Source organism: Phodopus roborovskii, unplaced genomic scaffold, assembly GCF_943737965.1.
Source record: "Phodopus roborovskii unplaced genomic scaffold, PHOROB, whole genome shotgun sequence".
Lineage (NCBI taxonomy): Eukaryota > Metazoa > Chordata > Mammalia > Rodentia > Cricetidae > Phodopus > Phodopus roborovskii.
This window is the reverse complement of record NW_026126598.1, coordinates 364542-390894: the sequence shown is the minus strand read 5'-3', so window position 1 is coordinate 390894 and position 26353 is coordinate 364542. Positions and strand designations below refer to the sequence as shown.

The window sequence follows — 26353 nt, the reverse complement described above, 5'->3', positions numbered from 1 at the left end:
AGCATTAGCTATGAACAGATAAACAAAGGTAAATCCATCAAGGGAAGGAGGTGTCACCATACCCTGCAGAGCAGACAAATCTCAAAAGCATGGAGCTGTGAGGACAGAGTCACGCCTGGAAGACAACATAGTGTGTGACTGTATCCACTGAGTATGTCCAGGATAGGCAAAGGCCTGGATGAGAACTCACTGTGCTGTGACCCCTGGCCCCTGTGATAAAGCATGCAGTTTCCATTCAAGGTGATGAGAATATTTTGGAAATAGATAATGGTAATGTCTGCACAGCATAATGAATATGCTAAATACACTTTAAAAAGGTGTGAATGGGAACTTTTTGTGATGGGGAAAGAAGGCCAAGTGGTCTGCAGCTGCCTGGCTGTTGTATTAAGACAGGGAGGGAGAAGAGAAAGCTGGGAGCACTGGATATGTGGGCTCCAGAAACACAGGAAGTCCAGTGCGTCCCCAGTTCCCACTGAAGTTCCTTTCTCCTGCAGAGGACCTGTACAAAGAGGAAGGATTCCCCAAGGACATCACTAAGTGGAATTCCAATGACCTCATGGACAAAATGGAGAATCCAGAGTCTGAGGACCCACAGGGTAACCAGCCTGGGGGTTGAGGGTGTGACCCACTCCTGTCTTACCCAGTTTTCACACAATGATGGGACCCAGGGGCTAGGCCAGAGCTCACTTTTGGCTACTAGTATCCACAGCACCAACAGTTAATGTGGCTTCTGTGTTACAGACGGTCTATACCACCAGAGCGGCCCTGAGTTCAGGGTAGCCTCCAGTGTGGAGCAGCTGAACATCATCGAGGTGAGTACCCTGGACACCGAGTGACTAAGGCTGTGGGGAGGGGGTTGGGGGCTGGGTGCAGCGTACAGAGAGAGAACTCTCCAGAGCCTCACATCCACACTTAGCCAGACAGTCAGTCACCAGAGAGGCCTGGGTCCCTCCCTTGCCACTTTTCTATGAGCCAGCCCCATCTCTATGGTGTTCTTGAGAACCAGGGACAGCAGACAGCCCCAAAGGAAAACCTTGACCAAACTCCTCCTTTGGGGAAATAAAATGAACCTTGTAAATTCCAGAGGAAAACTAAGATCTCCACCATGTTCCCATCATTTCTGTGGTCCTGGAAGATAAAAGGAAGCAAGGAAAGGAAGCTAAAGACGCCTAGGCAGAAGTAATGTGACTGTGGCCCTTGGGGTCAGGCAGAACTCAGTGTGTCCAATAAAGCTGTCTTTACGGAGCCTGTGTCCGCTTTGGGGGTTCTTTGCTGAGCTCGCGCCCCTCCCACCTGCAGGCCGTCAGAGCTGTTTGCACCGGGGCAGGGCCAGGGTTGTCCCATGCCATGGTCACAATCACCGCCCTGCTCTGTTTTCAGACTGCCCAAGGTGGATATAGCACCTCCATGGGAACTCTGGTCTCCCTGCAGGGCCTGGGAGAGGCAGGCACACCTCTTCCCCTCCTGGGGTCTTCTCCTCTGAGGTCTGAGGTGGGGTACACTTTTCTAGAAGGGGCAGTAGGTGAAGGGAACTATTGTCAGTTGCTGCTTAACGTTAGGCAATGCAGAGGTCCTTCCGACTTAGCGCACACAGCTCTGACTGTCCCCAGGAGAGGGGCAGGGCCTGAGGCTCAGGATCTGCCTTGGAATGTGCATTTGGAGGAGCCCAGCACTGATTCTGGGCCCTGCCATCCAAAGTCAGACCCTTTTGCCCATACTAGCCCCCAAACTGGAGCCTTCCTTCGTGGAATGGTGGCTTGATAGAAACATTGACTGGGGGTTGTTGCCCTTGCTCTCCATAGCTGGCGTCACTAATCTTGTGAGCTCTGTTCCCACTAGAGTTCAGGGCAAAGGGAGTTCCTGTCTTAGGCTGGATGTGAAGAAAACTGTGTCTGGGCCTGTGGGGATCCCTGAGGTGTTAAATAGTGAGGGGTGTAGCCTGATAAGTACACAGAGGTTAATCTTGACACCCCACCAGCCCAGTCCCACCCATCCTCAGGTAACAAGGCTTAGCTGGACTGCACCAACCTGTCTAGGAGCTGGCAGGCACTTCTTCCATAAACTTGTGCTCACTGTATTGGAAAAGTCCCTGTACTTGACCCTCATGGGAGTGGCCACCATTCCCTCTGCCCAGACCAGCTTGTAGTGGGCAGCCCTCTGTGTGCTCTTGTTCCTACCCCAGCCCTGAAGGAGAGTGAGCCCCAAAATGGACATCTCTTCTACTCTCTCTTCCCCGCCTACCCCCACACTCTTGAACATAACATGGTGCAATAGATACAGACCAGTGGTCATTCTCAGACACGTACTTGGAGCTCAGTGGGCATTCAGGGAGAGGCCTCTGGGGACAAGGGCCACAGCCTGGGCTGCCAGAAGAATTAGCAGGAGCTTCTTGGTGCTGTTGAGCCACGTGACCTGTGCCTAGGCCTCTCCAACCTTGTCTATGCAAGGAATAGTTCCATACCCCTGTGCATAGCTGTGCATTATCCTAGGGTCTCACTTTGACTACATAGCAGGCCTGGCCAGTATAGGAAGGTAGGTCCATGACTTGATCTTCCTTTCCTGCTGCAGTATGCTAGGACCCTGACTCTGCCAGAATCCCTCTGCTCTTGAGGACCTTGATCGTAGCTTCCAGAGTTAATGGAACTTTGGACTGAGTGACGAGTGGAGTACCTCAGAGCTAGACTACTTCATTAGCCTTGGCCACTCCTAATGATCCCTATGTCTCCAGGCCAGCATGACCTGACTATTTGGGCCAAGCCAGACCTATACCTAAAAGCAGGCATACAGGTACAGGCATCCAGAGGGCTGGTCACTCAAGCAGAAGCTGCTGCCTGAGACTGAATAAGTTTCTCTAGAAGATACCATTTCTTGAGTCTGCTGTGCCCCTGGTCAGGCCACACCCCCTCCTCCAGTCTCTGGTCCTTGCAGGGATCCAAGGGGAAGGTCTGAGGCAGTAGACCCAGACCCCATAACTAAATAACCAAAACCAGGTCTCTCAGGCTGGGGTTTAGCTCAGGAGTAGAACATTTACCTACCACATATGTATGAGGTTCAATTCCCAACACCGCAAAAACAAAACTCTAGGGCACCTGGGGCCTGGCAAGGAATTCACGCCCACCACTGCTCATGCAGGATGATGTGAGCCAGCCACTAGCCGAGCCACCCTCCAAGATTCACGTGCTGCTGCTGGTGCTGCATGGAGGCACCATCCTGGACACTGGAGCCGGGGACCCCAGCTCCAAGCAGGGTGACACCAATACTATCACCAACGTGTTCGACACCGTCATGCGTGTGCACTACCCCAGTGCCCTAGGCCACCTAGCCATCCGCTTGGTACCCTGCCCACCCATCTGTGCTGACGCCTTCGCCCTTGTCTCCAAGTGAGTGGCATGTGCCTGCCAACACCCATCATGTCCCATCGCAGGGAGAAGCAGCCATAAGCTGTCCCCACCTCTGGCCTTGAGCATCAAGTGACTCCCCAGAGTTAGGTCCTCCATCCAGTTTGTCTTTTCCCAGCATCCAACCCCTTAGCCTCTAGGCAGCAGAGCTTGTACAGACAAGATAAGTTCAGATAAGGACAGCCTCCAGGCCCAGCCCACGTTCCATTCTATAGAGTGGGGATGCTGGCCTGCCTTGGGATATGAGTCTCCTTGGTGGCCCTGGCTCTCAGAGCTGTCTCAAGGACTCCCTGGGAGTGTCTCCACAAGTACTTTGGGGCAGGAAGCTCTGCTTGGTCTGCTTTGCAGGTCAGGGGAGGGCCCTTGGGTCAAGCTGAGTTTACCTGCCCTCTGCTGACCCAGCCCCTCCCCCCAGCCTCAGCCCCTACAGCCATGATGAGGGCTGTCTGTCTAGCAGCCAGGACCACATACCCCTGGCTGCCCTGCCCCTGCTGGCCACTTCTTCACCCCAGTACCAGGAGGCAGTTGCTACAGTGATTCAGCGGGCCAACATGGCCTATGGAGACTTTATCAAGTCCCAGGAAGGTGTGACCTTCAATGGACAGGTGAGTGGTGGCAAGGGATAGGGAAAGACCTTTCAGGGTGGGCTGGCCAGAGGACCAGGTGTGTGTGTGTGTGGGGGGGTGCTTTTCCCAATTAGCAGCCCGGCATGCAAGGTGAAGACTCAGGCCTCTGCCATCTTGCCTCCAGGTCTGCCTGATTGGAGATTGTGTTGGAGGCATCCTGGCATTTGATGCCTTATGCTACAGTGGCCAGCCAGTGTCTGAGAGTCAAAGCAGCAGCCGCCGGGGCAGCGTGGTCAGCATGCAGGTACCTAAGCAGGGTCATAGGGTGGGGCCTCCTTTGTGTTCCCAAACTCCACTAAGGCCCGCTGTCTCTGATATACCATGGAGACAGGCTGCCCTTCCTGCTGTACAGCACCAAGCCGTCATCTGGTTGGTGTTGTGTCCCACAGCGATGTGCCCAGCCAAGACCCTGAGGAACTGACTTGGATGCCATAATTCATGCTCTGTCTGTTCTGTTCATCCCAACAATGTCCAAGCTCTTGAGGCTCAGCAGGGGATGAGAGGGAGAGATATGGAGAACATATATCCCCTAAGTCTCAGGCTAAGTGAAGGAAAATACCCAAGGCAGGTCAACAGCAGCCTGAATGTTCCTCAGTATCCCCCGGGACACAGATGGGAAGGACACAGGTTGCTGGTGTGGGTGAACACATGTCAGGCTAGAGCTTGGGGTCTGGAGAATTATTGCAATGTGTTAGAGCCCAGGAGAGCATGTGGCTTACACACCAAGGGCTGCATTGCATGGAACAGCTCTTGTCCTAAGACGTGAGATGGGCACACCCTGTTCCCCTCTTTGTCTGATCCTGGTGTCTTCCTGCTGTAGAGTGGCCATCACCTGGGAGAGATCACTGTGTGCCAAGCCAGTCCTGGAATGAAGGCTGCTAGGACTTAGCCAGTAGTCTGAGGGGCAGTGGGAGACAAGACTTTCCCCTCTGGTTGGGTGAGACGCCTGCAGCTGGGCAGTGGCCAGCAGGGCCTGGAGTCAGGAGGGAGGGGCTCACAGAACTCTGAAGAAGGGTCTAGGCTGGGGACCACCTGGCAGTGAGCCTCCATGGCCATTCCAGGACGCTGACCTGCTGTCCCCGGGCATCCTGGTGAATGCAGCACACTGCTCCAGTGGTAGTGGCAGTGGCGGAGGCTCCAGCTTGGAGAGTAGTCGGCACCTGAGCCGAAGCAACATTGACATCCCCCGCAGCAATGGCACCGAGGACCCCAGAAGGCAGCTGCCCCGCAAAAGGAGTGATTCATCCACCTATGAGCTGGACACCATCCAGCAGCACCAGGCCTTCCTGTCCAGGTAGGGTTTGGGGACACTGCTTAGGAGGAGAAAGGCCCAGCGTTGGAGAACCAGGGTGCCAAGTGCTCATGTGGGGTTCTGGCGATCCTTGTTGGAGGACTTCCCAGCTTACAGGGTTCTGTGGTCCTCTGTATACTAAGGGCCACCCTTAGCCACTGGAAATACACCATCCTGAGGGTGGGAGTGAGGCGGAGTCACCCATCAGGGGTATCTCAATGATAGTAGGCTCCCGAGAGAGGTTGTGACCCACCGTCACTAGGAGTGCCCAGTAGGTAGCCCTGCACTCGCCGTGACAGCACAGGACTCAGTCCCTCGGGACCATGAGACCCAGCCTGACCCTTGTGAAGCTGACCCTGGGTGACCTACACATCCCCTACTGCAGCCTCCATGCCAGCGTGCTGAGGAATGAGCCCAGCTCACGCCGCTCAAGCAGCTCCACGATGTTGGACGGTGCCGGGGCCCTGGGCAAGTTTGACTTCGAGATCGCTGACCTCTTCCTCTTCGGGTGCCCACTGGGGCTAGTCCTAGCCTTGAGAAAAACGGTCATCCCCTCCCTGGATGGTGAGAAGCCTACAGGGGTAGGGCAGGCAACATGAGCTGGACAGGGGCCTCCAGGGGGTCAGTCGCAAGGCCATGGTCACATGCCAGCCCTTTCCGTTTCTCTACCCGTCAAGGGCCACAGCACTTGCGTGCCTCCCCAGAAGCTGTCACCTGAGACCTACTGCTTCATACCTCTCTCCAAGGTCCCCTGAAGCAGAGGGGACACACAGCAGGGTCAGGGAGGTCAGATAAAACAGATCCGGTCTCTGACGTAGGGTCTACCCATAGAGACAGATGAGGCCATGATGCCTCACAGTCTGCAGAGGTGGCATCCCACCTTCCCAGTAATCCCTGACCCTTACTAGGGTTAGCCAGCACAGCCCCAGAGATGCACATGATCCCCACAGTAGCTGCTATCCCCCCAGTGGCAGAAGAGAAACAGGCTCAGTGGGGCTTAGACAAGCAAAGAGCAGGTGAGCTATGGGGCTAGATTAAAGTGAAGGTCTTAGGCTCAGTGCCCCCACTCCTTCTCTTCCACAAGACACAACAGCAGCCCTGTTGGTGAGCGAAAGGCTCAGCCATGAGGGGACTCCACAACTGAGCATACTGCGCAGGGGCGGCTGTCCCCCTGTAGGTTAGGGCCATCCGCCTTGCTAAGAGACATCTCACAGATTCTCACACACATGCATAGCCATTCTGTGAGATCCCCTGCCGCCCCGAAGAATGACAAGGTGGAACTACACATGCTGGTGTGAAAAGACCAGAAAGCTTAGCGCACACGTGCACGGGGTGGACTGGAAGGGAGGTGCCTAACTCCTGGGACCTTCCTCACAGTGCCAGGATGCAGCCTAGGAATGGGCAAGCACTGGGTGGGCAGGGGTGGAGGTGACTCTAGCCAGCGTGCCGAGGACACGTGGCGCCCCACAGGGGAGCCTGAACTAGAAGGAGCCCTCCACTCTGCTGTTGAACACATTCCCTTGGGTGCCAAACTGGTTCTTACCAGTGTCACTGTCACTTTTCCAACTAAAAAGAAAAAAAAAAAATGGAGCTGGGCACAATGACACATATCCATAATGCCAGCTCCTGGCAGGCTGAGGCAGGTCAATATGAGCAGGGGCTACATAATGAGACTCTGACTCAAGAAATTACCTTTACTAGTAAGAGGACAGTGATCCACACAGATCCCAAATTGATAAAAACGCATGGCCAAGGCAGCCTGGGCCCCAGGCCCCCGACTACTACCCAGAGTTTCCTTTCTCTTCCTTCACCTCCCACTGCCAGTTTTCCAGCTGCGACCAGCTTGTCAACAAGTGTACAACCTCTTCCACCCTGCGGACCCTTCAGCTTCCCGCCTAGAACCGCTGCTGGAGCGGTGCTTCCACACCCTGCCGCCCTTCAGCGTTCCCCGATACCAGCGCTACCCTCTGGGGGATGGCTGCTCCACACTGCTGGGTGAGGCTCCCCAGGAAGGTGGGGATTCTTTTCAAGTTGGGAAAAACTATGACTGCTATGGTGTAGCCCCCAAAACACTGTGGGTCTTTCAGAAGGGAAGCAGCATCAAGACACCTGTCCCCAGAGAACATGTGTTCCACATAAACACCTGCTGAGGTGCAGATGTAGTCATGTTCCCCGATCCCAGTGGGGCAAGAGGGACTTCTGCCCATCTAAGCCTTCCAAGGGTTCCCAGTAACAGCCAGGGCCATATTCCCTTCCCTACTGCCTAGGGCCTCCAATGGGGAAGGAATTACAAACCTTCTGCAAAGGGGTAGTGTAGACTGGGCCCATGCGCTAGGCAGCTGGCCCAGAGATGGCTGGGAGTGTAGGAGGCAATGGCCTGGCCCCTTGCTGCAGTGTGTAGTCTGGCATCCTGTTGTCATGTCCTGGTCCTCGAGGAGCCTTGTTTGTGTCAGCACATGTGCAGATGGCCCACTTGAGTGTCTGTTCTTGTCCTCTCTGCTCTCTTCCCGTCTGCCTCCAGTCGAGACCGTGCAGAGAAACCCAGAGCTGGTCTTGGAGGGCGGCCCCCTGGCCCCTCTCCCCCACGGGGACAGCTTCCTGGAGACCAGTGTCCCCGTTCCCGCGCTCACCTGGCAGGATGGGCCCCGCCAGAGCCTGGGCTGTGCTGAGTGTGTGTACCCCCCCACTCCTGGTGACTGATGTCTGCTTGCCTGCTATCCCTGGGTCCTCTACCCCCCTCATGCCCTCTCTGGCCACTCAGAGTCAGCGGGACATTGATAACAAGGGCATGGGAAGTTAGTCTTGGCGCCTCCTCTCTGTACACAATGATCCATAAGTTGAGGGTCACAGTTCCCCAGAAATGGACAGAAGCTGTCCCAGTGTCAGGCAGCATGTGACTTCCAAGGGTGCTATTTCACTTTCCTGAGGCTATGGGGAGCAGACAGAACATAGGGGAGGTCTCAAGCAACCACCCCTCACCTTTCAGCTAGAAGACCTTGATTCTATGCGTCTTCCTTCCTGAGAATGTGCAGGCCCTTCTGATATATCATCCAGACTGGTTCCTCCAGCTGAGCCCTGTTCTGTCCCGCCTGCAACCTGGGCCCTAGCCTACATGGGAGGGCTGCTCTGTCCTAGGCCTACACACAGCATCTCTGGGAAGCTGCCCAAGGTCACGCTGCTAATCTGTGGCCTGGCCCAGTCTGGCCCAAGAGAGCAGCTGTGGAGCCAGATATGGGGAAGAAGTGGCCAAGGAGGGCAGGGACCCATACCTTGCCTCCCCCCCCCATGTCTGTGTCCATCTGTCCACCCTTCTCTGCCCAGCCCTTCCCTCCCTGCCTCAGCTCAGGCCCTTGGCTCTCAAGACCCTAAACCAGCTGCACCCCGGTGCACGCCAGACCTGGCAAGCTGACCTCTCCCATTGCTGGGAGATCTATGGTCAGGCAGGGCTTCTCTTACCTGGACTTCTGTCCCTGCCCCTCCCCACAACAGCGGATGCACTCCAGACCCACAACACAGTCTTCCAAGAGCATGCAGCCCCCTCATCGCCCGGTACAGCTCCTGCCAGCCGTGGTTTCCGCAGAGCTAGTGAGATCAGCATTGCCAGTCAGGTGTCAGGCATGGCGGAGAACTACACAGCATCCAGCATTGCCCAGAGTGAGTATCATCCCTGAGGAGAGGGCCATAGTGGTATCTCAAGTGCTGAGCCCCTGCAGGGCCAGGGTACTTCCACCACAACGCCTGGGCAGCAGTGCCAGCCTACGGTGACCTCACAGGGAGGGTGGAGATGAAACTTTAGAGGCTGTGGTTGGAGCAGCTGGGCCAAGATTGGGACTGCTGTGGGTTTCTGAGGTTTCAGCTTTCTTAAGGGTCTTCCCTTGGTAGGTCCTGGCTCTTTCCTCATATCCTTTCCGGTCCCTGTAGGGGTCCCGTGTGTGTGTGTGTGTGTGTGTGTGTGTGTGTGTGTGTGTCTGAACCATTCCCCTGTTCTTGCTTCTCAGAGGGTCCCTCGTCGCTCAGCCACACCCCCAGCGTCAGGCGCCTATCCTTGCTCGCCCTGCCCCCCCCATCCCCTACCATTCAGGGTCCCCGTGCCAGGGCAAGGCAGGTGAGCCCCAACCTGGAGAGGTTCCCCTGCATCCCTGACTTGGACATCGGAGAAGGTACCCCCAACCACAGCAATCTCCTCTCTAACCCAATTTCCCTCACTGTTGCCAAGCATGCCTCACCAGCTCACTGCTAGGCCCCTCAGCTTGTGCTGAGGCTAACCGGGAACACAGCCTTGGGTAGGGAGGAGAGGGCAGGGCTGGAGCTACCTGAGGGGTCCTATCTCACAGGCCATGGGCAGAACTCAGGGGAGCAAAGCCTTATAAAAACAGGTACCACCAGATGGGTACTTATGTGCAGCCACCAGGCACAGCAAGCCTCATGCTATTTCTCCCTTGAGGGAGGACACTCGGGTTCCTCTATCTGGAAGGCCCTGGTCCTCACCCCTCATCCCTTTCTCTCTGCAGTAGGCAAGGCACCAGAAAGACAGTGAGCCTTGCCTGGAGGTTTCAGAGGCCTCAAACCAAGGTCTCTCTGTGCCTCCTTTCACATGTCCAAGCCTGGGAACAGTAAGACTATAGAGAGAGGGCCTGGGCAGGGCCTAGGTTAGGGACACTTCTCAGTCACCAACAGCATTGAGACAGTTCATCCAGCTCCAGAAATCCTTGTGCCCCTCAGCACTGCCACAGGGCTCTGTACTGTGGGCAGCAAGGCTGCCTGTGGGCACTTTCTGCATACCTGCTTGCCTGTCACCAGCCTGGGAGAAAACCTTCTTTGACTGCACCTGGAGGGAGGGCTAGGCTGAGATGAACAGGCCTGAGTGCCAAGTGACCCACTAGGGTCTCAGTCCTGGAGCCCAACAGTGCAATCACAACCCTTCCCCCCGGCTTCCTCCTGGCAGTCGCGGCCAAGTGGTGGGGCCAGAAGCGGATTGACTATGCCCTGTACTGCCCCGACGCCCTCACGGCCTTCCCCACGGTGGCCCTGCCCCACCTCTTCCACGCCAGCTACTGGGAGTCCACTGACGTAGTCTCCTTTCTGCTGAGACAGGTACCTACTGCCCAGACACAACGGGCCTCCCACTGGGGTATCTGACGCCTACAGAGTGTTGGGGTGGGAGAAAGTGCACATTCACAGCCAAGATGGAGGGTGTGATAGTCCTACAGACCCCAGCTGTCCATTGCCAGTTCCTGGAGATGCTTTGCCTTTCCAGAGCAGCCTCCCAAGCTTGAGCCTGCCCCACAGCCTGACTCTGTTCCCCAGGTCATGCGACACGACAGCTCCAGCATCCTGGAGCTGGATGGCAAGGAGGTGTCAGTCTTCACACCTTCACAGCCCAGAGAGAAGTGGCAGCGCAAGCGCACCCATGTGAAGCTGCGGGTGAGGGCCTTCGGGGTGCCTGGGCCCCACAGTCATCATCCTATTTAGTTCCATGCAATCAGAAGCTACATAACGTTGCTGTGAGCCATGGTATCTGATCAGTGAGGAGAGGGGTAGGAGCTGGGAGTGAAGAAAGTACAGCGGAGGCTGGCTCCCCTTCCTCCTGGCCTGGCCAGGTTGCTGGCTGGACCATAGCTCAGAAACCAAGCTCAGCCCTCAGACCCATCCACAGAGGTATTAGCTGAGCCCAGAAGACCCCAACCACTCTCCATCCCCCCGCCTCAGCTACCTTGCCCTCCCCTCCCCAGAATGTGACAGCCAACCACCGGATCAATGACGCAGTTGCCAATGAGGATGGACCACAGGTTGTGACAGGCCGGTTCATGTACGGGCCCTTGGACATGGTCACCCTGACTGGGGAGAAGGTGAGGACATGGTATAGTAGGTGAGAATGGGATAGTCCCTCCATTCTGCTGGCCAGAGTATGGGGCCCGAGGCCAGGCCGTGGCCAGTTTGTAACCAGCTTACTGGGTTTCAGGTGGATGTTCACATCATGACGCAGCCACCCTCAGGTGAGTGGCTGTACCTGGACACTCTGGTGACCAATAGCAGTGGGCGTGTCTCCTACACCATCCCAGAGACACACCGCCTGGGGGTGGGTGTCTACCCCATCAAGATGGTGGTCAGGTATGTGCCTCTGGTGGGGCAGGCAGAGCAAGGCCAGCCTCCTGGGTATGGGAGCCAGGGGTGGGGGTGGGCTCCGGCCGGTTCTGACGAGCTGTCCCCGACGACCAGGGGAGACCACACATTTGCCGACAGCTACATCACCGTGCTCCCCAAGGGTACAGAGTTTGTGGTCTTCAGTATTGATGGCTCCTTTGCTGCCAGCGTGTCCATCATGGGTAGTGACCCCAAGGTGCGCGCCGGAGCTGTGGATGTGGTGCGGTGAGTGGCCCTTAGGGGCCTGGTGTGACTTTTGGAAGGTGGGTGGGCTGCAGACCAGGGGGAGGGGGAAATTGCACACAGCACAGCCTTGAGGACCTGAGCCAGCACCGCCACTGCCTGGTGGACCCTCAAGCAAGCTGCTGGCACACTTGATGCCGGTCCAGTTCCAAGAATGCCTCCTTTGAGGAGACCTAGGACACCTGCCTCCCGAGCTCAGTCCAGAGAGGCTTTGACACTGCCATTCACCCTCATCACTGTTCAAGCCCTGGCCAAAATGTATTCTCCTCTTTTCCCTGTGTGGTGCTAGGCGTTGGACCCAGGGCCTCACCCATACAAGGCAAGTGTGAGCACTGTACCATGAGCTACACTCCAGCCCTCTTCACTTTTTGAGACAGGCTGTCACTAAATTGCCCAGGCTGTCTTGAATTTGCCATCCTCCTGCCTCAGCCTTATGAGTGTCTGGGATTGCCATTAGGGCAGGGGACATCTCAAGGCCCAACTGAAGATTAATTTTCAATGGCCCAAATGAGCTCCAGCTGAGCAGGAGAGAGGGCAGCTCAACAGGGAGGAGGGCAGCCTGGGGACACCATGCCTGCCCCTTGCCTCTGCAGGCACTGGCAAGACCTGGGTTACCTCATCATCTATGTGACTGGCCGGCCCGACATGCAGAAGCAGCGGGTGGTGGCCTGGCTAGCTCAGCACAACTTCCCCCATGGTGTGGTGTCCTTCTGTGATGGCCTGGTGCACGACCCGCTGCGGCACAAGGCTAACTTTCTGAAGCTGCTCATCTCTGAGGTGGGGCCGAGGAGGACTGGGTAAAGGAGGGGGGGTCAGAAGGTGGGCCCAGCCTACACCCATGTTCTTGCCTCATCCACAGTTGCACCTGCGCGCACATGCGGCCTACGGCTCCACAAAGGACGTGGCGGTCTATAACTCCATCAGCCTGTCTCCCATGCACATCTACATTGTGGGCCGGCCCACAAAGAAGCTGCAGCAACAGTGCCAGGTGAGTAGGGCATACTGAAGGGCACACATGGGCCACTTGGGGAGCCCCCCAGGCTGCTTAACAACCCACCCTGCTACTCCTACAGTTCATCACAGATGGCTATGCGGCCCACCTGGCCCAGCTCAAGTACAATCACCGAGCACGTCCAGCCCGAAACACAGCCACACGCATGGCCTTGCGCAAGGGCAGCTTCGGCCTACCTGGCCAGGGTGACTTCCTGCGCTCCCGGAACCACCTGCTCCGTACCATCTCAGCCCAGCCTAGCGGGCCCAGCCATCGGCACGATCGGACACAGAGCCAGATGGACAGTGAGCAGCGCGGCCAGCGCAGCATGAGTGTGGCAGCCAGCTGCTGGGGTCGTGCCGTGACAGGCCGGCTCGAACCAGGGGCAGCCACAGGACCCAAATAGGACACCGTTAGGAGCCGCTGTGGTCTCCATGGTGCTAGGCCAGGGCACCGGCCCCACTGGGAGGCCTGGCCTGGGCACACAGGTGGCTGGGGACAAGCACAGACATGGCCTGAGAGCTTGTCCCAGGGCCCCTTGGAAGACATGGCCATGCCAACAGCCCTCCCAGCCTTGCCTCATGCCCTAGGCTCTGAGGAGCCCAGCTTGTCATGGAACTGGCAGGATGTCCAGCCCATGTTGGAAGAGGAACCAGGATGGGCCACTTAGCCCAGCCCGGGAGGCATTCTTGGGCATCTTTGCCCTGTGTTGATCTCTCAGCCTCCTGGTGCCAGGCGTGAGTCTAAGCCCGGCCTGCCGCCTTCTTGTCTACTGGCGCCCCTTCCCATTTGGTAGCAGCTCCAATGGGGGCCCAGCCTGCTTCTTGTTGACTCCAGTTCTCAACTGTCCAACCTCACTGGTTTTGCACTGGTTTTTTGAGAGTGGAGACCCGTAACCATCTCTTCTGGCTCCAGACATGTTGACATGCATGAAACCCAGTATCTGCTGATCCAGGACCTGTCACCACACAGAATACTCCAGTGTGGCAAATCTTCACACAAGCAGGAGAGAAAGGCTGTATCTTAATTTCTGCCGCTTGCCTGGCCTGCCAGCACTGTGGCAGCCCAGTGGCAGTCCCAGACTGCTGCCCACCCATCCACCTGCCCTACCCAGAGCTCAGTGCAGGCCCTGAGCACAGCACAGGCTCGAGGCCAGCAAAGTGCATAGCCGGCTCCTGGTAACCCATCTTGGGCAGCTGGGCCTGCAGAAGCCTGGCCTCCACCTCCTCGCCTGCCATAGGCTGGGGCCCCATGCCATGGCTGCTGCCCGTCGCGTTTCTACGCCTTTCTACTTCTCCATCTGGTTTCTATAAGGTTTTTTTTAACAGGCAATCCTTGGCTGCTTTCTTAACTCAGTGCCAGTGCAGCCTGCTACATTAGGACACCCAGCACTGTGACAGGGTCCCACTCAGTCTGGCCTGTGGGCCCTGCACCTGGTCCACTTGGCAAGGTGTGGGCTTCTCGCCTCACCTGACCCACAATTCCACCGACTTCCTACTCTGGGGTGGGTGGAGCTCTTAGGTTTTCTTAATGCCATTCTGTTGAATGTCTACTCCAAGAAGCCACAGCTTGCTGCGTCAGCTTAAGGGCAGACAGCCATTTTATTTCTCCCTAAACAAGGACAGGTGTCCCACATGCTGGGTCTGAGCCCTGCCTTCCCCGCAGCACTGAGCACAATTCCATTGCACCTTCCCTGTGCTGGCCGAGCCCACCCAGCTCAGGCCAGCTGTCCAGTGTCGGGGCTCTGTGCCTGAGGAGCTGCCAAGCTGGACTCAGACTCAGGGCCGAGTGGCTAGGCTTGCAGGTGTACAGGAGACGCTGCCTTTGCTGTAGAGACGCAAAGAGCACAGGAGTGAGTGATGCCCCGCCATGGTGGGACGAGACAGAAAGAAAGCTATTTAAGCTATTTATTTTGTGCAGAGAAAAGTCTGGCGAGGTGAGACCTTCATGGTCTTCCCTGAAGGTGTGGCTTTGTTGTGTGAGTTCTGTATAAAGCAGTGATTATTTTATGGACCAAGGCTCCATGAACTGTCACAGTGAAAGTGCAATGTCTACCCCCTTCCCAGCCTTGAAGGAAGCTGCTGGCCTACAATCACTGACCCACTAGGGGTCCCAGTGGCCAGTGCCTCCTCCCTTAGCCCCACTGTCTTTCCTCATCCTAGGTGACCAGCCATTGGGAGAACCATCTGGAAGCCTCAGGCCACCTGCAATAAAGGCCAGGGAGGCCCTGGGGTCAGTGGGCTTGGTCTCTCCCCCTGGGCAGCCCCTTGTGGCTGTGAATGCCCCTGCCTGCCCAGCCGCCAGCCATGCCAAGGATAACAGCAATAGTCCCCTGGGACTCTCCCAGGGCCCTTAGCCATAGATGGTGAGACGGGCAGCCCCCCCCCCCCCAAGCCTCACTCAAGTCTGCTCTCTGCTTCCCTTAAGATTCCCTTTGGCTAATTCTCTTAAGGAAGCCCCACTTTATAAAGACTAAGAGAGGAAGGTCAAAGTCCCTTAAAAATACCAAAAAATGTTTACAGTGTCAGGTGCTGAGCTGCAGGGCTCAGGCCTGGCCATTTGTAACCAAAGGGTGAGGCAGGCCCTGTTGCCTGCTGCCCACCCCAGGCCTGTTAGAATAGAAGCCTTAGTCAGTCCCTCCCCATCCACAGTCCCCAGGACTGAGCCTCAATGCCACCCAGCACCAACCACCTGCCTTCTCTTTGATTTCTAAAGGAGGATTCAGCAAAGAACCCCACCCCCTCCCTGGTTCTGTGTGAGCTGCCCATCACCCTACCCTGTGACATCTTCACATCTCAGCCCCCTCCCGTGTGTCCTGTGCCATCTGTTTCTCTGGACGATGTGTGAACTGTGTGTCCTGACCCCACCCCACGCTGTCCCTGCATCGTCTGGCCTGAGTGTGCTCTCTGTATACCATGTCACAGTCTGTTACACCAATTAAAGAAGCAGGAGGCTTCCTTCTGGTCTTGTGTTACTGTGGCGGCACCATGGGTCTCCTGGTGTGTGGGTGGGGCACGATACTGAAGGTGTCGTGCATAGGGACATCTACCGCAGTAATACAGACTCACCACTGTGACGTCAGCACACACCTGAGAACTGACTGCCCCTCTCATGCACAGACCTGGTGAGGTAGGTTTGCTGGCCTCTGCTCCCCAGGGAACACAGCCAGTCAACCAGAGCTGGGCCTCCTGCCCGGCCAGGCTCCTATGAAACAGGACACAAGCAATGGCCTAATGAGCTCAACCTAAGGACCAAGGCCGAGTTTGACTCAGCCAGAGTAGGATCAGGTCTGGTCCAGGCTGAGTCAAAGTGAAGAGAACAGGGAGGCTGAGTGGTGTTTACTTACTCCCACTAGAGGACATGCCAGCTTTCCCCAAAGATGAGCATGTTTTTCTAGAAGTCAAATGGCAATAGTCCCACCCCTTAGAACAGAAAGCAACAAGACAGGAACTCTGACCAAGATTATTTAATATTGACACTATACTCTCCCAATCCGGTGCTTAGGAGGCCACTCACTGCACCCAAGAGGATGCTGGCCTGGGCCAGAGGCCACCCACAGGAGAAAAGGCAATTGGACCCATCTGTCTCCAAGGCACCACCAGGAGTACACAGACCTGGGTTCTCAGGGAAGCAGGCCCGCTCTCATCTGGAATGCCAGGCCATCCCCTCGGGTGGCTTGCTGGGAAAGAAAACAGGATAGAAGCATGAGATACTGAGTGTAGACACCGCGTGGGCACAGCATGGCCAGAATGGTGACACCAACCTTGTTGATCTCTCTGTGTCGTTCTTTGGTTACGATTTCCTCTAAAACCTCACCATCTCCCTTGATGAGCCTGGGGGTCAGAGGGCATCAGCTCAGCAAGAAAGAGCCTGGGACTCTTACACCAAAACCACCCAAGGAAAGGGACCCCAAGGCAAGCCAACCATCTCAAGTAGGAGGAGCCTGGCCCCTCGTCCCAACCACCCTGGGGCCAGGATGGAGGCAGTCCAGGCAGGCTCTCCTTTGTCACAGCCACCATTTGCAAAGCCACACGGCTCTTCCAGTCCTGCCACTACTCAAAGGGGCACGGGGATAACAGTTGGGATGTCGCACCACAAGCTTTGTCTGTGACAGTAGTGGCTGCAGCTCCCCACCCTCAAGCGCATACCCTGGGCAGATCCTCCCGACTGAACTGAGGGCGGGACTAGCCGGCTGCGCCTGCTGCCCCACACACCTTGTACGACCTGTCTCTGGGTCCACCACCTTGCGAATGACACTCTGTCGAGCAACCCACTCCTCCTTTGTCATGGGCTTCATGGCCTGGATACGAGACTTCTGCTCATCAGTCAGGACTGGAAGGGAATATGGAGGGGGTCTCAGACTGGAGGGAGCACCCTCTCCCCGCCGCAAGCTGGCCCACACGGTACCTGGGCCATCGCTGTCCTCCCCGGCTGATTTGTGCCACTGATCCAGCGAGGGGCCGGGCAAAGCCTCAGCCGGGTGCACCACCCCAGGTCTGTCCTTGCCTTTCCTCTTCAGCTTCTTCTTCCGTTTCTTCTTCTTCCTCCTCTTCTTATCCTTGTGCTTGGCCCGCTTCTTCCGCCCATCACTGGAGGATGCGGACGATGCGGAGCTGGAGGAACTGGAAGAGGAGGAGGAAGAACTGGACCTCGCTGTCCGCCGAGCCTTGTGCTTGCTTCTCTCTGTGATGCAGGGAGAAGGTAAGGCCTCCGTCCCTCCCAACCAGCTCTCCAAGAGCATATTCCGAACCTTCTTTGGGGTTCTAGAAGTCACTGTGTGCCTGGCAGGGTGGCCAGGCCAGACCTCAGAGTCCCAGTGCATTGAAGCATGAATAAGGCACATGCTCCACCCAACCGAGCCTCCTTCCCACCCGAGGACCTCAGTCCAGGGTCTATCCCGAATCCCTCACTCCCCGGGGCAGACCGACAGACACAAGCTCCCGCAGCGCAGACGCTTCACGCCCCTTTCCCCGCCTCTGTGGTGCTCACCCTCAGAGGTGCTGCTGGCCTTGTGACCTGGGGATTTGGAGGCTGAGCAGTTCCTCGAGGCGTCCTTACTGCTCTTCTTACTTCGCTTTTCTGACTCCCGCCGACCCCGGGAACGGCTGCGACTCCTCGAGCGCTTGCGAGAGCCAACGTGAGCCATAGCAAAACGGGCTAGAGACCGGGAGAGGTGACTTTAACCTGAGCCTCTTCTTGGGCACGTCCACAGAGTAGATCCAAACTCAGTGCCAACGGGGCCTGGTCCTCCGGGCACCTAGTAGCCATTCCCACCCGAGAGCCTCACGCTCGGCGACTCCGCACCGCGCGGTCCCTTTAAGGGCCCGCCCCGCCCACACGCCTGCGCACTGGTCTCTGCGCCGGGTGGGAACTCCTCAACTGCAAGAGGCGGCCTGGCTGCCAGAGATGAATCTCGAGGGCCGCCGGTTCCAGCGCCAACCACCAGTCTACAGCCTGCCTCTGCTTGAGGAAACAGCGGCCAGTTGAGTTTTTCCGGTCAGCTTCCGGGATGTGTCCTTTGTGGACGACCATCCGGGTAGAGTTTCAGTCCATGCTGCCTTTAGTTCCGGACCCTGGGTTCCGCTTCTGACTCACCCACTTCTAACAAGGAGTAGGGCTCCACCTTGCGCCCCTACGTGGGGTGGGAGATGGGTTGTGGCCCAGGGACAGCCACAATCCGGGCTTCTCACTCTCCTGAAAGCCACCCTCCTCCTACTGTTCCCTCTGATTAGACTGCCGGCCTGTCCGCTCCACCAGACTGAGAATTCTGACAGGCTGAAGACTGTTTCCAACATCACTCAGTGGAGGTCGCAAATACAGCTGCCATCAGGAGCCACGGATCATGACAACCAATTAAAGAATAAATCCCCTGCCTGTCCGGTATGCAGCTGAGACCCTGCTCCATCTGATTTTTGCAGTGAGAATGGAGGCAGGTGTTTCTGTATATTACCACTTTCCCATAGTACCTAGGATTCAAGTTTTAACAAGAGAAGTCCCGGGAATACGTAACCCCAACAGTGCACAGCTATGTGCACCCACCATCCAATCACCAAATCACCAGTTTCAAGCTCTTAAATAATAGGAAACAGAGAGCTGTTATAAAGTGTTTTATAAATATCAACTTTTTGGACTGTTACAACACTCAGTGCACAAGCAAGTCCAGAACCACATAGCCGGACATTCCAGAACAGAGGCTTGAACCCAGAAAGTCTGGATCCCCACTCTCCAGCACTGGATAGACCAATGAACTCCACTTAAATCACTGGGAGCCACTGACTGGGTCCCCCCACCCCTCATCAGATCTCCAGGGGTCAGGTTGAGGCTGGGCATCATTAGAAACCACACCGTTTTGGGGCTCCTTCCCTCCCTGGGCCTGCTCTACCTTTGATCCTCAGTGCTTCATCTCAAACTAGGCTTGTCTTTCAGGAACTCTGCCCAACTGCAGCTCATCTGTCCAAAGAATGACCCATAAGTCAGCAAATCCCTTCGAGCCAAGTAGTGTCATGGCTGCAGTTTATTCCTGCCCTCCCTGCCCAAGATGGCAATACTCTGCTGCCACAGCACCAACACCTGGGGGTGGGGGGGGGACCAGGCTCAAGTCAATGCACACACATCTACTGTGGCAGGCTCCTCCCGGGTGAAGCCATCACCAAAGCCCTCATCATCCACCAGGTCTGGCTTCTGGCAACACATGGGACAGAGGCGGTTTCGAACAGCAGATGCCCGGAGCCAGATGACAAGGTTCCAGCGTTCTCCAGTACCCAGGGGCCGAGCCCCGTGCAGCTGGCCACCACGGTGCAGGATACCCTGACCCACCACGTGATCCACCTCCAGGGGTTCCATCAGGGCCACAGGTGCCTGCAGATGGTAGGGTTCAGGCTGGAGTACTCATAACTGCCTGGGCCCTGCATGGTGGGGCTCACTCACCTGGAAAAGGCCCCCAAAGTATAGGGCGCCCCCTGTGAAGGCCTTGCCAAGGGCCACATTGAGGGTGAGTTCAGCATTATCGTAGTGGCAGCCCAGCTCCAGGTCCTGGCCCAGTGCATACTTGACCACAAAGGCTCGGTGGCTATCAAGCTGGCCCCCGCCACACTCTGGGTACAGTAGGGCCAGCAGCGGCTGCAGGAAGCGCTCCCGCAGGGGTGTCACCAGAGGCTCGTCTAAGCCTAGCTCGTGCATCAGTACCTAAGAAGGATTCCCAGCAGTCAGCAGGGAGACTGGGGGAGCCTCACCCTGCACCCCCACAGTTCTTAGCCAAAGATGTTGCTAAGTGCAAGAGCTGTTTGCTTCATGGCACTTGTTGGGGTCAGAGCAAGGCGGGGAGCATGCCTGCAGCACCTCCAATGAGCACCTCGCCCTAACCCCCCTCACTCCCTGGGTACACGGGCAAGGCCTCACCCACCCCATAGTTGTTCATGGTGTTGGGCCTTCCCTTGGGCATGTCCGACTGCTCAAAATGCTCCAGCTCTTCCAGCAGGGCCTGGCAGAACTCCACTGAGAACACTGGCACCCGGTAGATGCGCTTCTCCTCTGAAGAAGGAGGGGCAGAGAGTGGGCCAGGAGCTCCCATTCAACTTCCTCATGAGCCAGCTTGTCATTTTGCTGCCTCAAGCCTGTCCCCTCTGTACAATGGGGACAGTAGCATACCGTCCTGATCCTAGCTGGGTGGTCAATAATTGAAGGAGTGAATGGAAGAATTAGTGAATAAGAGAGATGCCCAGCAGACTGGTGCCACTGGCCTTCCCAGTTCCTGGCGGCTCCTATTTTTAGACCAGAGATGAGAGGTAAAGCACCCTGCCTCCCACACCCGGGTACCTCAGGCTTCCACCACCTCCCAGCAGTGCTGGCTGGTAATGGAGTTGAAAGACCTCACCTGACACTACCTCCAGCCGCTGGAGCAGGCCCTCAAAGCCTGCGCCCGGAGACGCACTATATTCAGCGGCAGCCACAAACTCAGGGGCCAGAGCCTCATCCTGGAGCAAAACACGGGGCAGCTGTGAAAATTCATCCCCCACCAGGGCAGCCACCTCCAAGCTGGCAGGGAGACCTAGTACCTGCAGTGAGCTGTAGATGTCAGGCCTCGCTGGGTGGTAGGAGCTGGCAATGAGGGCTTTTCTGGCAGCTGATTCCTGCCCCAGCCTGCGGCGGCGCCTCACTTCCTGCTCAAGCTGGAATAGCAAAGGCAGTTACAAACCGGGACTACTCACCTCCAATGCCATGTGAGGCCCAGGAAGACCAAAGTGGGGCCCAGGCTGGAAGGTAAGTCTCCATACAGATGTCAAGGTGTCCTGACAGCTGAAATAGGGGTGGTGGCCCTGACTATCCCACTCAGCTGTTGAGAAGGGGACGATATAGACATTTTGGTCTTTCTCGATCTCTCTAATGGGCCAGGATTTAGGAACGGGGTTTAAGTGAAAGCAGGAATTGGGGAAAGAGGGCTAAGAAGCCCTTTGGCGTGAAGGACTCCAGGGGAAGGGCTGGCGAGGTGCGTTACCTCCTCCAAGAGTTGCTGGAAGTCCTTGGAACTGGCACAGCCGCGGCTGCGCAGGAGCTGCGAGCAGAAAAGCCAGTTAGCAACACTATGTGACTTGTCAATAAACATCTGTGAGCCTCAGCGCCCCCCACCCCTGTCACGGGGATGAGAGTGACGGGATATCGAGGTCCGTGAAAACTTTTGTCCAGTGCACTCCGCACGCGTGTTCTCAGCTTTCTAGGGAGATGCCATGCTGCAACGAGAGGCTAAGTGTGCAGACGCGGTTTGCAACTCGGGCAAAGCCAGTCCCGGTGCCCGGCCCCTCCAGCATTCGCTGTCCCCCACTCACCGGACCGTAGTCACGGCGCAGCTGCTGCTCGTCCCGGAAGCGCAGGTGTAGCCCATAGCGCGCCACGTACAGGTTCTGAGAGCAGAAGCAAGCGCACCGGCAGAAGCGCCGCGGAGCGGCCGTCGCCATGGTGAAGCGGCCGCGCCAGCTTCCGTAGCGGCACTTCCGGGTCCTCCTCCCCCGCCAAGGGCGTGGCCTCGACAACTAAGGGGCCGCTGTAAATACTGACTACAGAGAGGAACGAAGAAAGGGCAGGAGCGGGTCTGCGGGGTTTTAGAACGATGCCTCTCGGGCGAGGCGGGGGTGTCCCCAGCACAGGGTACGGACGAGTGGCCCCGCTTTACAAAGGGATGAGCTGGAACACTTACAAGGCGCACGCAGTGCGGGACCAGAGCCTTGATTTAAACGCTGCCCTCTGTCCTATTAGAAATTTATTTGCGGAGTCGCCTGACGAAGCGCTCAAGACAGGACTGTTAGGAGTCTGAGGTAAGACCGCTGCGCCCTCTGTGCGGCTGAGCTCGGGTTTGGCATTCACTACTGATCCCTGCCCTCCGGGAGTTGCCTCGGAGAGTGTCCCGGAGTCACTTCCAAGTCTCCTTTGGCGACTCTCGGATAGAAGCCAGTGTGGGCGGAAAGGTAGACTCGGTCTGTCGCGGGCACGCCCCTCGCCCCGGCTCAAGTTCAAGAACTTGTGTTGACGTCTTCCGGGGTTCCTCTGGGAAATGCACCACTACACACACTGCGGGCAGCCCAGGGCAGGTCCGCTGAGCCAGGTCACTCTGGGATAGCCCAGGTGCCTAGAAAGGAAGGAAGGAAGGAAGTAGCCTGGAAGGGGTGGGTGAACCCTCTTCAACAGTTGAGATGTTGAAAAATGGCCAGAAGTTCAAAAATCAAGAACGGTTGAGCTCCAAATTCAGTGAACCCTTCCTGAACCCTCTCAGCTTGGAATGTGCATGGGAGGGACAAAGCTCTTATCCCGCTATCCAGTTTCTCAACTCCCACCCCTAGAGCAAACATCACGCAAGGTACCAGCCTGTCACCGTGAAACTGAGGCTCCATGATGCAGTGTCCGGCCTATGCATCCAGTCAGGAGCTATATGGGATCTGAACCCAGGAGTGTGCCCTGTGAGTGCCCTCGGTGCCCTCCCACCACGGGGGGTCTCTGAGTGGGGGAACCCAGTGGCGTCTTCTCTTTTGTTTGCTAGGTATGGTTTCACTGATTCTCTGTGAATCCCGACGAGGTCACATGCTAGCGTACATGGATGGACACACTTGTGCACCCTGTGTAGCCACACCCTCACACTACCACTATCCTGTTCACACTTACTGACAAGCTCTATATCCAGAGGCATCTCCCACCGATGACTGACAGTGCTCTCTGCATACACTCCCTCACACACATCGGCATTCACCCACACAGCACCGGCATCCCACACAGCACATCCCAGGCTCCGTTTTCTATGGCAAGCCCAGCCTTGCCTACCTGTGACTGTTATAGAGGCTCTGGACCCCTCGAGGAGAGGATGCCTTCACAGCCTGTAACTTGGGGCCTGTCCTTCCTGTCCGACTATGATTGTCTGTCCCTGTGGAGATCCAAGGCTCCAGCTACCAAAGTCTTCCGTGCCCTCCCTAGAACCCTAGGGAACTACAGACGGCCCTTGGTCTCTGGGCAAAGCTTATGAAGACAGCTTGATTAGTTCACACACTGGATGCACAGGAGCTGTGAGACTCTCCCCAGTGCAAGTGTGCAAGGTATGCATGTGAGCGTGGGCCAGTGATTCTGGTGGCCGGAAGTTCAAAAATCAAGAACTGATGAGGTCCAGCTTCAGGGAGAGAATCAAACAGAATTGTTCTTCTGCAAGGGACTCGGACAGTAGATCAGGCTTCGCATCTTCACAATTCTGAGGTGTCCTGAATGGCTGCATCACTCCAGCCAGTGGTTCTCAACCTTCCTAACACTGCAACCCTTTAATATAGTTCCTTGTATTGTGGTGGCCCCAAACCATAAAATTATTTTCATTGCTACTTCATAACTGTAATTTTGCTACTGTTATGAATTGTAATGTAAATATCTTTGTCTTCCAATGGTTTTAGGAGATCCCCGTGAAAAGATCGTTCAGCCCTCCAAAGGGCTCTTGACCCACAGGTTCACACACACACACACACACACACACACACACACACACACACACACACACGTGCACCTGAACATGACCAAGGGAGAATGGCTAACATTTTCAGCATTACCTTTGTGCAATTTAGTCTTTACAATTTCCATTCTTGTCACAGGAAAGAGAGTGTGAGGGGGGTCAGTTGGGACTGGTCCCTCCAAGGTCACACAGTGGTAGATATGGAGCTGGACTTGTTGTTCCTAAAGGGACAGCCTAGTCTCCAACAGCATCCCCTTCAGATGTGAGGTCACTAGGCTACAGGAAGTCTAGCCTTTGACCAAAGAGCAGGATTGTAAGGACCTACTTCCTCTGCAGGCACTGGCTCCCTGGCCCTGAACCAGCCTGCCAAGAAGCCTTTTAAAGTTTCACACCTGTCTCGATTCCTCCGGAAACCCCAGCCACCCACAAAGGGACTTGTTTACTCATCTCAATGTTAATTATCGCTCTGCCTGCCCTCTGCTTTCCAGGATGCCCAGCTCTCCAGACAGTCAGCATACCCCAGCTTCACCTGACTGAATTTCATGGTTTATAGTTTGCAAGGTCAGTAGGGTCCATTTGTTTAGAGTGCCCACTCATCCATGCAAACAGTATCCCCATGCCCTGCCCTAGTCTAAGTTCAGTCACTAAAGGGAACAGCAGCGGAATACTTCACAGGAAGCACCGAATCGTATGTGCAGTTGGGCAGCACTGGCCTGGGTCTCCTGTGACCAAACATACCAATAAGTATATGTGTGTCTGTGTATGGGCATGTACACATGCATGTGGGTGCCCCCAGAGCCCAGCAGCGCCAGACCCACATGGAGCTGGGACTGCAGGTGGTTGAGAGCTGCTGGACGTGGGTGCTGGGAACCACACTCAAGCCGTCCCGCACCATTCTGTGGTTCTCTTTTTACACCTTGAAACAGGTTCTGGGTGGTCAGGCACGTGACATGATGTCCCTTGAAGGGACATAGGTTCTGTGTCTAGATTCCTCTTTGTGCAAACAGATGTGCTGCTGCTTCACACCACCGACAGCAAGCTAGCCTTTACTCCTCTGAATCCCCTTGGTTCTCTTCTCAAAAGCGAATGCCATGTCTGTGGTTTATCTCTGGGCTCTTTGCTCTGTCTCCTTGAACTCTTCTGCTGACACCATGATGTCTTGAGGACTGGAATCTTCACAGTAACTTTAAAATTTTTCTGTTTTAAGATTTATTTATTTTATCTGTACAAATGTCTTGCCTGCATACAGGTCTGTGTATTGCATACATGCAGTGCCTGTGGACGCTAGAAGAAAGTAGTGGACCGCCTGGACCTGGAGATACAGATGGTTGAGCTGTCATGTGGGTGCTGGGTACTGAACCCAGGTCCTCTGCAAGAGCAGCCCATGCTCTTAACCAATGAGCCATCTCTCCATCCCCCTGTTATTTATTCTTTGATAATTTCATATGTGCACAGAATTTATCTTTTTGTTTGTTTAGTTTTTGAGATAGGGTTTCTCTGTGTAGCCCTAGCTGTCCTGGCTCTGTAGACCACGTTGGCCTCAAACTCACTGAGATCTGCCTGCCTCTGACTTCCCAGTGCTGGGATTAAAGGTGTGAGCCACCACCACCCAGCATAATATATCTTGATCATCTACTCCCAGATACCTCAACACACTCCTCCACTCCTCCACTCAACACACTTTCCCTCCTCCACTCCTTCCTGTCCTTTGTTCTTTTTTTTTCTTTTCTTTTCTTTTTTCTTTATAACCATGAGTCCCATCAGAGCTGCCTGCTGGAAGATTGATGTTGGTTTGACCTTGTGCAGATAACCAGAAGTGCAATGGCCAGGACATGGTCAGGAAACAGCATTTCACTTTGCTCTTCCCCATCCTCTTGTAATTCATCTCACTGTGCTCCTCCCCATCCTCCCATTCATCTCACTGTGCTCCTCCCCATCCTCTTGTTGTTCATCTCACTGTGCTCCTCCCCATCCTCCCATTCATCTCACTGTGCTCCTCCCCATCCTCTTGTTGTTCATCTCACTGTGCTCCTCCCCATCCTCCCATTCATCTCACTGTGCTCCTCCCCATCCTCTTGTTGTTCATCTCACTGTGCTCCTCCCCATCCTCCCATTCATCTCACTGTGCTCCTCCCCATCCTCCCATTCATCTCAATGTGCTCCTCCCCATCCTCCCATTCATCTCACTGTGCTCCTCCCCATCCTCCCATTCATCTCACTGTGCTCCTCCCCATCCCCCCATTCATCTCACTGTGTTCCACCCCATCCTCCCATTCATCTCACTGTGCTCCTCCCCATCCTCCCATTCATCTCACTGTGCTCCTCCCCATTCCCCCATTCATCTTACTGTCTTCCTCCCCATCCTCCCATTCCTCTCACTGTGCTCCTCCCCCATCCTCCTGTTGTTCATTCCTTTCTCCCTCTTCCAGGATGCTCCCTGAGCCATGGTGAGAAAGCTGATAAGGATGTGCCATTTAGGACTGAGCAAGCAGTGATACTTATTCTGTGTTTGGACCAGTTTCAAGTCTCTGCTGACAACTGCAGAGGGGAGCATCCCTAGACAAGGCTAAGAGCAGCTGGAATCTATAAGTGCAGGTATTCAGAAGGCAGTTTGACATGTCACTTAGCAAAACAGCAGGTTCCTCACTAGGGCCTGTACGATTACAGTATGTGCTGGCTGGTTTTTAT

The 26353-nt window shown here is 55.8% G+C and overlaps 3 protein-coding genes across 12 annotated transcripts in view; 1 reads left to right on the top strand and 2 right to left on the bottom strand.

The window, feature by feature from the left end:
• The window catches only part of Pitpnm2 (phosphatidylinositol transfer protein membrane associated 2), a 126784-nt gene extending 111134 nt beyond the window's left edge, over positions 1–15650 (top strand). For 7 of the 10 annotated variants that reach the window (XM_051205044.1, XM_051205039.1, XM_051205040.1 and 4 more), the window contains 19 exons: positions 495–596; positions 742–812; positions 3133–3380; positions 3814–4003; positions 4149–4268; positions 5086–5318; positions 5701–5879; positions 7140–7310; positions 7837–7986; positions 8805–8969; positions 9314–9475; positions 10261–10409; positions 10623–10739; positions 11048–11164; positions 11278–11426; positions 11535–11684; positions 12296–12479; positions 12562–12690; positions 12776–15650. In XM_051205044.1, coding sequence (XP_051061001.1) covers positions 495–596; positions 742–812; positions 3133–3380; positions 3814–4003; positions 4149–4268; positions 5086–5318; positions 5701–5879; positions 7140–7310; positions 7837–7986; positions 8805–8969; positions 9314–9475; positions 10261–10409; positions 10623–10739; positions 11048–11164; positions 11278–11426; positions 11535–11684; positions 12296–12479; positions 12562–12690; positions 12776–13099 — 3110 coding nt within the window. In that variant the 3' untranslated portion in view covers positions 13100–15650. The remainder of the gene's footprint in view (positions 1–494; positions 597–741; positions 813–3132; positions 3381–3813; positions 4004–4148; positions 4269–5085; positions 5319–5700; positions 5880–7139; positions 7311–7836; positions 7987–8804; positions 8970–9313; positions 9476–10260; positions 10410–10622; positions 10740–11047; positions 11165–11277; positions 11427–11534; positions 11685–12295; positions 12480–12561; positions 12691–12775) is intronic. The other 3 variants (XM_051205047.1, XM_051205048.1, XM_051205049.1) reach the window with 3 other exon arrangements.
• A 494-nt stretch (positions 15651–16144) lies between these two features.
• On the bottom strand, positions 16145–18289 carry Arl6ip4 (ADP ribosylation factor like GTPase 6 interacting protein 4). Its single transcript, XM_051205057.1, has 5 exons — positions 18074–18289; positions 17683–17850; positions 16908–17376; positions 16457–16526; positions 16145–16372 (listed from the first exon to the last, which is right to left on the bottom strand). Exons 2-5 carry the CDS (start codon positions 17837–17839, stop codon positions 16316–16318), a joined length of 753 nt encoding a protein of 250 aa, XP_051061014.1. The 5' UTR covers positions 17840–17850; positions 18074–18289; the 3' UTR covers positions 16145–16315.
• Positions 18290–19180: 891 nt separating this feature from the next.
• Ogfod2 (2-oxoglutarate and iron dependent oxygenase domain containing 2) lies at positions 19181–21679 on the bottom strand. The gene is made up of 7 exons (XM_051205054.1): positions 21516–21679; positions 21188–21244; positions 20748–20861; positions 20567–20666; positions 20096–20223; positions 19621–19878; positions 19181–19551 (listed from the first exon to the last, which is right to left on the bottom strand). The coding sequence occupies exons 1-7, from the start codon at positions 21642–21644 to the stop codon at positions 19288–19290; spliced, it is 1050 nt and encodes a 349-aa protein (XP_051061011.1). The 5' UTR covers positions 21645–21679; the 3' UTR covers positions 19181–19287.
• Between the last annotated feature and the right edge of the window lie 4674 nt (positions 21680–26353).

Bases quoted from the DNA above. Each gene is read 5' to 3' on its own strand.
- Arl6ip4 (XM_051205057.1), bottom strand. From the start codon at position 17,839: ATGGCTCACGTTGGCTCTCGCAAGCGCTCGAGGAGTCGCAGCCGTTCC. The intron at 17,377-17,682 runs GTGAGCACCACA...CCTGCATCACAG, and splicing joins GGCCAGCAGCACCTCTGAGG to AGAGAAGCAAGCACAAGGCT. The intron at 16,527-16,907 runs GTGTGTGGGGCA...TCTGACCCCCAG, and splicing joins CCAGAGACAGGTCGTACAAG to GCTCATCAAGGGAGATGGTG.
- Ogfod2 (XM_051205054.1), bottom strand. From the start codon at position 21,644: ATGGCGACGGCCGCTCCGCGGCGCTTCTGCCGGTGCGCTTGCTTCTGC. The intron at 20,862-21,187 runs GTAACGCACCTC...TTGCTATTCCAG, and splicing joins TCCAGCAACTCTTGGAGGAG to CTTGAGCAGGAAGTGAGGCG. The intron at 20,224-20,566 runs GTGAGGTCTTTC...CTCCTTCTTCAG, and splicing joins GCGGCTGGAGGTAGTGTCAG to AGGAGAAGCGCATCTACCGG.